Source organism: Emys orbicularis, chromosome 1, assembly GCF_028017835.1.
Source record: "Emys orbicularis isolate rEmyOrb1 chromosome 1, rEmyOrb1.hap1, whole genome shotgun sequence".
NCBI classification, from domain to species: domain Eukaryota; kingdom Metazoa; phylum Chordata; order Testudines; family Emydidae; genus Emys; species Emys orbicularis.
In genome coordinates this window covers 227,228,088-227,240,990 of record NC_088683.1, presented here as the reverse complement: position 1 = coordinate 227,240,990, position 12,903 = coordinate 227,228,088, and the positions used below count along the sequence as shown (strand labels likewise).

General features: G+C 44.3%; 1 protein-coding gene across 1 annotated transcript in view; it reads right to left on the bottom strand.

The window, feature by feature from the left end:
* SH3KBP1 (SH3 domain containing kinase binding protein 1) overlaps window positions 1–12,903 on the bottom strand; it is a 368,936-nt gene that overhangs the window by 316,942 nt on the left and 39,091 nt on the right. Inside the window, exon 2 of the mRNA XM_065400133.1 lies at window positions 9,651–9,808. Coding sequence (XP_065256205.1) covers window positions 9,651–9,808 — 158 coding nt within the window. The remainder of the gene's footprint in view (window positions 1–9,650; window positions 9,809–12,903) is intronic.

The following is a 12,903-nucleotide window of genomic DNA, read 5'->3' as shown; positions in this document are numbered from 1 at the left end:
GCAGTAGCGCAGTCGACAGGGGAGCCGCGGCTGTCGGAGCCGCGCCGTGTGGACCCCAGGTAATTCGATCTTAGATACTTCGACTTCAGCTACGCTATTCGCGTAGCTGAAGTTGCGTATCTTAGATCGATCCCCCCTCCAGTGTAGACCAGCCCTAAGTTTGTACATGGGAGTAACTCTTTGTAGTGAGAATTGTTAAACCCCCTAGTTCTGTCATATACCTCCAGAATCATATGCCACTTCTACGTCATCTTACACAAATAGGAAAAAAAAAAATCACACAGAGTTCATAATTTTTAAAGATGACATCTCCCAAAGAATATCAGTTATAGCCTTACAGATGTAGTGGTTCCACCTATACCATTCTTTCCAACACTTATCTTATACAAAAATCCAACTTGTCCTTGATTAAACAGTAAGGAACAATCCTGCAAAGTCAGGGAGTGAATGTGATGTCAAAACAGGTCATTTCTATCTTTAGTTTCCAGGTGTCTATGATTTTTACTGGAAATACTGTTATTGAATCTCAAGAGTTATAACTTCTTCTACAGAGGGGAAAAAAGAAAAAAGAAAGGGGGGGAGGGATAAATAAATAAATAAAAAAGACAGGTCTGTGCTGTACTAGGGCCTCTGTAAACCCAAAATTGTGAGGTTTGGGCCTTTTTTTGTGTTTGTTTTTTAAATAAGGCATTTGTACCTGAAGGCTTCCAAGCACCTTAAAATAATTTACCTGAAGAACAAGAATTTCTCATGGCAACATGGCTTAATAGTAAAACAAATGCTGGACCTAGTATAAAAGATCCCCAACCCAAAACACATAAATAATCAACCTATTCGTCCACACATAAACAAGTTAAAGAGGAAATATTTGGAGCCTGGAGGGAAGCCAGAAATGAACTCAGACATATATATTGAAAGGAAGAGAATTACAAAGTCACAGCTCCACAGTGATAAAGGCACTGCCTCCCAACCTTTCAAGATTGCATTAGGAGAGAATCACCACCTATACTCCTGCCAATCAATAGCACATGCTGTGATGAATACTAGCACAAGAGACTATCCTCCAAATACATTGGTCCCACAGATTCGATCCACTTGCACAATGCACAGTTCAGATAGAAGACACTGTCCAAAGGAAGTTGTTATGATGGCCTTCTGGCACAGGCGCGTGAGAGTAAGATACCACTATATTAGAGGGGTAGCCGTGTTTGTTGCTTTTTACAGATCCAGACAGAGTCCTGTGGCACCTTATAGACTAACAGACATATTGGAGCATAAGCAGTAGCGTAGCTAGCGGGGTGCAGGGGAAGCAGCCGCTTCCCCCGCCTTTCCAAAAGCGGCCGGAGGAGCGGGGGGGACGCAGGCTGGCGGCCCGCAGCGCGGCCGGCAGCCATGGGGGGGCGGCGGGCACGGCCGGAGGAGCGGGGGGGGGCGCGGCCGGAGGAGCGAGGGGGGCGCAGGCTGGCGGCCAGCAGACATGGGGGGGCGGTGGGCGCGGCCGGAGGAGCGGGGGGGGGGCGCAGCATGGCGGCCAGCAGCCGCGGCCAGAGGAGCGAGGGGGGGGGGCCACGGGGGTGACATGGCAGGGCCGGAGGAGCCATGGGGGGGAGGGGCGGTGTGGCCGGAGGAGGAGCCAAGGGGGGGGCGCGGAGCGGCAGAAGGGGGGAGCCAAGGGGGGCGTGGCCAGAGGAGGAGCCAAGGGAGGGGCGCCTTTTTTATGTTTGCTCCCCCTCCTCTTAGAAGCTGTCTACGCCACTGAGCATAAGCAGATGCTTATGCTCCAATACGTCTGTTAGTCTATAAGGTGCCACAGGACTCTTTGTTGCTTTATACCACTATATTGAAAACTTACCCCAAAATGGTGAATTCTGCTCTAATTTCCTGCTCTAATTGAGTTCTTCCTCTCCTTTCCTCTGCCTCTGGCTTAGAGCCTCAAGCAGTGAAACACAAAACAAATTCTTAGTTTCACTCTTACTGGATAAAAAAAATATAAAAGTTTAGAATCCTCTATTGCAAATTCCAACAACAAATGTAGTTCTATTCCTTTATATAATCAACTATATGCTTCAAAATGGAACTTGTTTCCTTCAGGAAAAAACAAAACAAGAGAAAGCAAAGGATAATTAAAAAAAAAGACTGCTTGGTAATTTCCATTTTATTCACTGAACTGTCTCCACAACAAACCAATGTAGTGGTGGTATTAGTACTGTATAATCAATTATTTAATGTATAACATGTGATAAAGATACTTAGGAGCCAACAATAGGAAACATTAAAAATGAATACATTTAAGTATCATCCATAAATTAAGTTAGCAGTCTGTTGTGATGCTGCCAATAAGTCACTGACAAATAAACCAATAAGCCACTTCTTCAAAATACTACTCTTTACAAATAACTTATCACAATATGCAGTAATATGAAACAAACTACAATAGATGTACTGAACTGGAGATATAGGACACTGTACGTATATCCCTTGCATAATTTAAACATACATTTTAAAAAACTGCACTTATAAGCCAACAAAGTGCTAAAGCTTTCCTTTTATGATGTTCGCCTTGCTATTAAGAAGGGTGTGGGAGGGAAATACAAGACAGATACTTTCATATTTTATGTCAAAAATTGAAGCATTTTTGCCCATTTAATTCTTTTGCACTTGACCCTAAGGCAGTGGTGCCCAAACTTTTCCTGTTGTACCTCCCCTTACCAGTAATGGAATCTGTCCGTGCCCCCAATCCATTAGAGCAAAGTTGGCTCAGCAGAGAAGCGTGGGCTGAAGGCAGAGATGGGGACAGAACTGGGCGGGGGGGGGAAAGGGACGCTGGAGCTAGAGGCAGAGCTGGCCTGGGGGCAGAGAGGACAGAGCTGGGTTGGAACAGGAGCAGGGGATGGAGTGGAGCTCTGGGGCTGCAGGTGGGCTGGGGGCAGAGTGGAGCTGGGGGCGGGGCAGAGTGGAGCTTCCTCCCCACCGCCCATGGGGGTTGGCCCAGTCCCCCCCACGAATGTTCCTGCGCACCCCACGGGGGGGAGGGGCATGCTCCACAGTTTGGAGACCATTGCCCTAAGGTAACGAGTTTAATGATTTTTCCTCGAGGCAGTAAAGAGCAGGGCTATTGACTTTTCTTTCCAAGAACTAAGTGGCATTTAAGAGGCATTGTAGCCCACTGCCTCTCAAGAATTTAATGAGGGTTTTTTTTTTTTTAATCTTAGAAATCTTATCAGAATGCAGCAATTTAATGGCCACACTCCACCAAGTACACAAAAGGACTTGAAGGGCTCCACTGGCCAATTAAGCAGATAACCTTCCAAGTGTGGACACTGTTGTATTTCTCAGTCTGCAGATAACTTCAGCCCCTCTGGAGATGCCATAGCTTTCAGTAGCAATTACTGAGCAAAATTAACAAGGTCATGGTCAGTTTCACTACCACTCAGAACTTTGTGGGCAGCAATAAAATCAACAAGAATCAAGTAAAGTCAAGAGCACAATACCAGAGGCAGATACAAGGAGCTTTATGGGAGGCTGCGGGGTTGGGAGAGGGGATGCTGGAGGAGTGACAAAGAACCTGTCCACCACCGAGCAGCAGCCAGAAGACTGGGACAAAGATAATAGAGTGGGTAAAAACTATTGGGATGCTCTGGGGGTATGCTGGAAGGAAAGAATACATTCAATCGCCTCTCTAGCTGATAGGGGCTGTGGGAGCTTTATAGTTATAAGTGACACATGCCCAGCACCTCTCCAGTGAACCCCTACAAGTCTCTGGCTGTTTGTTTAAGATTTGTAAAAGTTTAATAAAGGCAGAAAAAGGGAAGAGAAAATTTGGTGGCTAACAAACAAGCAGACACAGCTGTCCAAGTAACCTCTTGGTCTCCTGGCACTTGAACCTAAGTACCTTAAGGTTCCATTTCACATCTGCGATTTAGCATACACAACAACATCTTTGAAATTCAACTGATTTGCAGTATTTAGAGGCTTATTTTCTGCTTTAATACAAAGAGGGAGACAATGGAGCTTGGCAGCTCTTCTGACCTCAGGCATCAGTGCCGTTATGCATAGTTTCTGCCCTCTGTTTCACTGATTCTAAAAACCTGGCTTTATATAGCAACTTTACACAACTCCAGTTGCACTTGTAGACCCTTTATTTGCAAACCAGCTACAAGTCTGCTAACAGTACTTGCAAGTCACCTGGAGCATTGACAAGGATGAAGATAGTCTAGTGTAGCATACAATTTACCAGTGCTGCACCACTAGATCACACACACAGTTGCCTTTGTAAATTAAAACCAGCAAGCATGGGTTTTCACCACAGTTTCCTGCTTTCTGCATCTCCATTTGCTATCAGCAAAATCTAACTGTCTCAGCTGCCGCTGCATTTAAGTACAGTTTGTTACACCGAAAGCATGGTTTGACTAGGAATTCAATGTTTTTCTTAACTTCCATCTGCTTCCGAATGACATTTCTCAACACCAAAAGAAAGAGGAACAAATTTAGCACTCATCGCCTGTATTACCCAGAAGTTCAGTGTCCACACACATTTCATCTTTTGCAGACTCAGCACAAACATACAATGACAACAAACATTTTACGGATTAAAAATAGAAGTTCAATCAACTTCCCTTGCCACAGAATTCTCATCCTCTTCTTTTCCTGTACCTCCTTAAAAATAAATAAATCTGTATCTGGAGGATATGGGGTACTAGGGGCAGATACAGGGAGGGGAAAACTCTCGTTATTTGTATTTATACCTCTCACCTGCCAAATCTGAGAGGCAAGAATCATTAAAGGATAAGAGATATTTCTTAAATATGATTTAAAAAATCAGTTTAATGAATCATTGTTTATAGTAACAGAAGTGAGTTGACAGCAGAATCTGAAATTAGGTCTTGAATGAGGAACAGCTAATGTATTTTCACATAGTTAGACAATCTTTTCCCACATCATCTTTCACTAGACCAGATATACATCTTGACAATAGACAAAGAAACATGGAAGAGGGAAAACAATATCTTAAGTACCTGTATAGCTGCTCCATTGAACAGAAGGTCATTTATGACAAATATGCCCCTCTACTCTCCCTATAAAACTTATAGCATTTGTTTTTGATGGCTGTTTTGCATGTTTTAAGTATATTTGGTTTGCAGATTCAAGAGCAGGAAGTACCCTTCCTGTAGCTTCATAGTGAAAGTCCCTTGATGAATAAGGCTACTGAAGCTGTAAATATAGACACCGTCACCCGCTTTCCTTTCCCCTTTCTTTCTCACATCTGTCTTTCTATTCTCTGTCTCTTCATTAGAATATTCTCTTGTAATCTGCATTTTTAGTCTTTTCTTGTCTCTCACTCTGTGGAGATGAAAACTTCATTCTGGTTACAGGTACTTCAAAAAGTACTTCCAGTACCACTGGCTCTTACTCCCTCCTAGTGCCACTGGCTCTTACCCCATATTCAGTTTTTAATTTCCTCCACCACTCTTTCCCAAACAATGATTTAATATATTTCATTCTCTTTACCCCCGAATCATCCTCCTTCTCTCTTGACAATCGTCTACCCCCTTCCAATGGCACTTCTGGAATCCACAATAACTAGTTAATTTTTATGATTTAAGCAACTTTGATTGCCTAATCCCCCAAGTTTTAGATGTCTGTAAAGTTCCTGATGAGCCTGGGATGCTCTCATAACCTTATTAAACAGCAAACCAATTATAGGAAGTGCACATTTTCCATCATAATCCATATTTTATCTCTCCAACCCAATCTACATGTTTATCTACCTCAGGACTTGTCTAAAATGTAATAACCAGAACTGCTCATCCTCCTCTTGCTCTATACATATACAGCATGCTGGGTGCATGCGGCCACAGCCTCCTGGGTGGTCATGGGGGGTGGCAAAGCTGTGGCCCTCTCCCCCAGGGCTGCCAGCAGTGGTTGGACCCTGCCCACCTCTGGAGACACAAAAGCTGGAGGAGCAGGCAGCCAGTGAGTTCCACATCTTCCCAGGGCTGGTGGGGTCAGGATTCAGCCCTTGGGTGGTGGATGGCAGGCTCCAGCCACGGGGCTTCAGGCTCCATTCCCCTGCCGTACAGTGGCGGGCTCTGCCCCAAGTCACCCCCCGCCCCTCCAAAGCCCCTGGCCCCTGCTGCCTCCATATCCATCTCCCCATCCAGGGCTTGTCAGGGTTGAGTAAGTCTGCTGTGAAAAGTGATATTTGTATGTTTGTTAACATCATTTTTCACAGCAGACTTAGTAATTAGCACGTCTTTTAAAAAAAGCAACCAAAAAAAGCAAAAGACAAGGGGAAAGAAAAAAGAAAAAAAAGGAAAAAAAAAAGAAAAAAAAGACAAGAACATACAAAGCACCTTATTTGTGTTTCTAGTCTGTTTAGGTCCAGTAAAGAATAGAGACAACTGTACATTGTTTTTATTATTGAGTCTGGAAAAAAAATCCTATGTAAATAAATTACAATGATTTGGACATATATACACCTCTACCCCGATATAACGCGACCCAATATAACACGAATTCGGATATAACGCGGTAAAACAGTGCTCCGGGGGGGGGGGGGGTGGGGGGGGCGGGGCTGCGGTGGATCAAAGCAAGTTCAATATAACGCAGTTTCGCCTATAACACGGTAAGATTTTTTGGCTCCCGAGGACAGCGTTATATCAAGGTAGAGGTGTATGTGCATATTTATTTGTTTTTCCTAAAGTTAATTAAGTATTTTAGGAAAAATTGTCAGAGCGGCCACCAGCAATCGTGTCACAGGTTTCATGGTCACCCAATCCATGTAATCACAGACTCAAAGCCCATGCTACTACCCCTCCCATAGCTAAACTATGAAAACCTTCCATAACTGGCAATGTGCAACTGGCACCAAACCCACCTTTAATGCCTGCAGGGAGTGCAGTCCTGTGTGCCTGCTCCTTGTCCTTCTTTGGCACAAAAGAATAGCTGCAGTTCCCTGTACTGGAGGCCTGACACAGCCCCTCCACTTACAGGTGAAATGTAACCTTTATGCAGGTATATGAACATATATGTAAAACGTTTCACTGTGAAGAGCTACTATTTTCAGCTCTGAGAGCAACTATTTTGACATTCTGAAGCAGGGTAGGATGCCACATACCAGAAACATCAAGAGACACTGAAAAAGTAGTGATCATTTTGAACACAGCTCCCAATAACAAGTTACACCTACTTCATATTGTTGTGAACATCCTTAGGAATCTTAAGGAATTCAAGAGAGACGCAATGAACATGAGTGAGTATATGTATGTATGTGATTATTATATATACTAGTATTCATTTTATTTGCCAGGGTTATGCTTGAAAAGCTTTCCCAAAATGATTATGTCCATGCTGAATTGTAATTCTATCAAGTTTAAGGAAAATTATGGATAAAACAAATTGAAGCAGCAGGTGAGGTTATGCACTTTTGAGATTCTCACACAGTATTTATTTATTTATTTAAGAATGTGTGTCAGAAACCTTTTCTATTACAGTTGTATCCTATCTAACTGGAATAGGGAAGATTCCGCAAAGGAAAAGCAAATTTGACTCAGTGTTCTGGTTGACTATGTGAAAGAGCACGTGTGTAATGTGGTTTTTAGTTCTTTTGAAAACAGCTTTAGATGCTGATTGAGCAAAAACTGCAGTTTTATTGATACTGCATGTAATGTATATGTTTATATAGGCCTTAAGTTCTTTTTTATTGAGAAAAATGGTAAAATTTTGAGATAGTTTGACTAGATGCACATGTTTGCGATCATTTAGAAAGTACAGGATATAACAAAACTTAGATACAATAGAACCTCTAAGTTTAATAAAAAAAAACTTCCACAAAATAGTTTCTTCCTCCTTTAACCAAATGTAGAACTTCCTACCCACTATTCAAAAAATTACACTTTGACAAGGACTACAAGGAACAATATTCAATCCTGCATCAGTAACAGATGTTGTATATGTTTGAAGTCCAACATGCAATGGCTCTGCACAGCTAGAAACAGGACCTTTATACCATTGGAAAGGGGAAATTCTCTCAGACCCTGAAGGGCTGCAATATCAGTCTTGAAAATCCCAATATTGGTGTCTAGAAAAGCTACTTTAGTAATTTATTCTGGTTATTATGCCTCCCTTTGATGCCTACAGAGCTAGGTTCATAGTAACTATCACCCCAAAGCTACATCAGGATTTGCAAACAAGGACCCCTGAACCAAGTAGACTCAATATAGGCATATGGGTCCCCACTTGCAGGTCCCAGTACAAGATCAGGGTGGATGCTCTTACAGGAGGAGGGGAACAAAGAAGAGCTCCTCCACAAAATATTAAGAACACTTGAAAACATTCCTAAAAATAGTATTTCTGCACCATATTTGGCACATTCTAGAAACGGGAACGGGAGATGTGGTATAAAGATTTGAAAGACATTTGTTTGGAAAAAATATGCATGACTCACTCATGGCTTAACTATTTGTGAATAATGCATCTATCCCAAGCTTATGCTGATAAAGCAGGGGTGGGCAAACTTTCTGGCCCCAGGGCCACATCTGGGTGGGAATATTGTATACAGTGCCATGAATGTAGGGCTGGGGCAGGGTGTTGAGGTGCAGGAGGGAGTGCGGGGTGTGGGAGGGAGTGCGGGGTGCAGGAAGGGGTACAGGGCAGGGGGTTGGGGTGCAGGAGGAAGTGCAGGGTGTGGGAGGGGGTGCGGTGTGCAGGAGGGAGCTCAAGGCAGGGGGTTGGAGTGCGAGAGGGATGTGTGAGGGGGCTCAGGGTGCAGGAGTGGTGCGGCAGGGAGGCTCAAAGCAGGGATGCAGGGTACAAGAGGTATTCGGGGTGTGGGCTCCGGCCCGGCACTGCTTACCTCGAGTGGCTCCGGGGTGGCAGCGGTACGCAGCAGGGCTAAGGCAGGCTCCCTGTCTGCCCTGGCCCCGCGCTGCTCCCGGAAGTGGCCAGCATGTCCAGCAGTGGCTCCTGGGGGTGGGGTGGGTACCACCCCGGAAGCTCCTATTGGCCACGGTTCCCAGCCAATAGTAGTTGGGGGGGTCGGTGCCTGAAGGCGAGGGCAGCGCACAGAGCCCTCTGTCCCCTTCCCCTCCCCCAGGGGCCGCAGGGACAAGGTGCTGGCCGCTTTCGGGAGTGGTGCAGGGCCAGGGCAGGCAAGGAGCCTGCGCCTGCGCCGGCTGCGGCACGTGGCTGGCAATCCCGCGGGCCGGATTGAAAGCCCTGATGGGCCGGATCCAGCCCGCGGGTCGTAGTTTGCCCTCCCCTGTGATAAAGCCTTTACATCACGCCATAATGCACTCTAGCTATCTGTAAATAGATACACTGTATATGAGAGAGAAGATATTACAAACAGCATGAGTCATACAAGGAACTGAGTTTTGGAGAACAGCTTTGTCCTAAACGTTAATTTTGTTTTCAGACCACGGGGTTGCAATAACCACTGCAGAGCAGGGAAAAGGTGTGTCTATTTATCTTTAATTTTAATGATATCATAACTACACCAGATATCCACACAAATGCATTCTCTACTTTGTAATGCAACATGATTCAAAAAAATACAAATAGCAGCATGATTTAAAAAGACTGCTTTTCAGTCAAACAACAATACAAGCTAGTAAGTACAATACACAAGAACTGTTTCACTTTGTACTCACTCTTACAAAGTTGTCAGGGAACAAACCTCTTCTGCCTTTGAGCTGTCCTTCCCACCAGCCTCCAGTCTCTTTCTTGATATTGGTGATTATGTCACCTACTGTGATTGTCAGCTCATCATCATGTTGAGCCTTGTAGTCAAATTCCACTATCGCCTCCACTAAAAAAGAAACAGACACATGTTACAGAGCGTTAGAGACAGTATTTATTTTCAGTCAGATTGATTAAAGTCTTCATGGCTTCAGAGGTAAAAAGAAAAACCAACCAACCAACCCGGTAACAGCTGCTCAACAACAGGAATAGCATCAGATTAACCTTGAAGACTTCATACAACAGCAGCATATTAGGGACAAGGGCTGGTGGGGGAGAGATCCTTTGAGAAGCCCTTTATAACTAGTTGACAGACAGCAATTTGTATCAGTTTATTTTATATTTATCTTTTAATTTAAAAAAAAAATCAATTTGTGTCGCTGCAGCAGTATCCATTCAGATGTAAGCATTACAAACTGGTGTCTACTTCTGGGAAAAGATTATGGTTTTTCTCCTTGTTACTTTACAAATACTTGCTTTATTTCAGTACCATTCTGAAATGGTGTTCAAATCCATACCATTCAAAACCATAGCCATTTACTCAGTTTGCCAGACACATCATTGCTACTCCCAGAAGCATTTATTAAAATTTCTGCATGATGCTAAGTTTCACTATAACAATCTTTCTATAAGCATGATGTATTCAGAAATGCAGAGCTCAGCCTGGCAAAGCTTTGCTATGTACATATACTCTCTTAGGATTTCACTGAGGAGGAAAAATTGATGTTCACTTGCAAAATGATTATGCATCAGAGGATGTGAAATTCAAATATTACTATTGCGCCAAATGTCAACTATCAAACACAAACTTGTTGCTGCTCCTCTACCAGTATTTCATCATGCCAGGTAGAATGCCTTATTCTCTTCCCAGAAGAATAAAAGCCCCATAAACCCAAACCCCTCAGATTCTCTCATATAATATTATAAATATCTATATCAATATCGTGTATATCTAGATCTCTCACTGGAAGGACCTAGGGAATTCATAAAGGCAGGAATAAGCTCTATTGGAAATGGGTAAAGTTTCCTCCCCCCACCCCTGTACCATATCACTGAGCTCTTCCTCTGTCAGTGTGGAATTGAGATCTACAGTAAATTTCCTGGTGCTTTGTCTAGTCTAATTTTAAAAATCTCAGCCATAGGGCTTTCATCACTTCCCTCAAGAGAGAAATCTAAATCTAACAGATATCACCATCAGGAAGTTTTTCTGATTATTGGCCTCAGTCTTACTTTTGTTTATTTCATTCCATTACTTCTTGTTATAGCCCCTTGTATCACTCCGATACATTTCTCTAGTAGGGAATGGAAAATCTTTTTTCTAAATACTTCGTATTTTATTTACTGTGGCAAAATATTTTTTTTAAAAGAAGCCAATATCAGAGGCAAGCCATGCAGAAGGAATTAATAACTTTTCTGCTACTATGAAGATGATGCTCAATGGTAGAGTGAAATTTTTGTTAGTTTGTTCGTTTGTTTGTTTTTGGCACACTAGAACAACATTTTCCCCCAGGTGCTGTTCTCACTTATTTTCACCCCTGAAACAACCCTCCTAACCAAAATTACTGTATTCTTATCTCTAGAAGCTCTCCCAGCGGCTACCAAAAGAAGAGTGGATGCCAGAATCTCCGGAAAAAACGCATTTAGAAAGCCCCATCTCCTGTGATGGGAAATCATGCCCTAAGGACATTCTGTAGAACATTTACCCTTTAAGAGGTTGAAGCAGCAAGAACAGAAATACCCACATTCATCTCCTTTCTGTGCAGATAACTGTGTGTGTCATGTAAGACATCATGAGAGTGAACTCTCAGGGAATCACGGCGCTGGCACAGCTAAAGGAACATATACCATTAAACCAGGAACAGGGTGTTGTTGCCCCCTGCTGGAGGCCCTGCCACCTTGACACCATCACCCTCAGATGGCCTTTTGGAGAAAAAGAGGAGTACGTTCATTCTTTCAAGAGCTGCCTAGAGAGGCCATCCAGGATCAGCTGCTGGCAGAACCAACAACTGTCCTCCACCATCAAGCAGGGTGATGAGCAGGCAGAATCCAATCAGGGCCCAGCAGGGGGCAACACCACCCTATTACTGGCTGCTTCTTCCAGGAGCCAGTTCTGGGTGAAGTTGGAACGGGGATGAAGAATGTCTCCAGTCTTAACCCAAGAAACCCAGCTTGGTCAGAGGCCACACTCTGACCACACTTTATTGTAATTGGACCAGTGAAGTGTTCATTTAGATTACGAAATTTAAAGCCCAGGTGGTCATCTTGAGTTAAATATCAATTTACAGTTGTAAAATGAAGGCGAGCGAAACCCCACTGGCCCAGACAAGACCGTGACACCACCACAGATAGTAAGACAATCCCAATAACATTCCACCTAACCTATAAAGGGATAGTACATTATATCGAACTAGGTTGGTAAGAGAGTATTGTTATTCTTCCCATCCCAAAGAAGTCACACACACATGTATACACATATTTTCTTGTTTCTTGGGCAATATTAACACAGACAGAGATTCACTTAGCTATAGCTAGAAGAGCATGATTGCTTTTGGCCAAGGGCTAAAGGCCACAACACATCTTGAACTTCTGAATGTCCTGGAGATCTTTCATCAAAACATACTACAGTCTCATCTCACATTAGATAATTAAAGATTTCTGGTCCTACCAAGACTTAGACATCACAGCCACCATTTGGCATCATAATTAAGGCTGTGAGTTTGTCACAGAGGTCACGGATTCCGTGACTTTCCATGACCTCGGTGACTTCTGCAGCAGCCGGTGCGCCTGGCTCAGGCAGTTTCGGTCCCCTGCCCCGCAGAGTTTGGCTGTGAGAGGGGAAAGGGGGTTGGGGCACCAGACGGGGTGAAGCGGGCTACGGGAACCGTGGCAAATGGGAGCTGCAGGAGCAGTGCCTGCAGGCGGAGGCAGCGCAGAGTGACTGGCCACTCCTCCGCCTCGGACCTTAGCCAGGGGGATGTCAGTGCTTCCAGGCAGCCCCCGGGTAAGCGCTGCTCAGAGCCCGCCTCACCCCATCAGGTGCCCCAACATCCTAGCCCCTCCCACACCCAAACTCTGCTGTGGGGGGTGGGCGGAGCCAGCTAGGGAGCCTGCCAGCCCCAACCCTCCCCGCCAGCACCAGCGGGGGTCCCAGGCCATTTGCCGCCA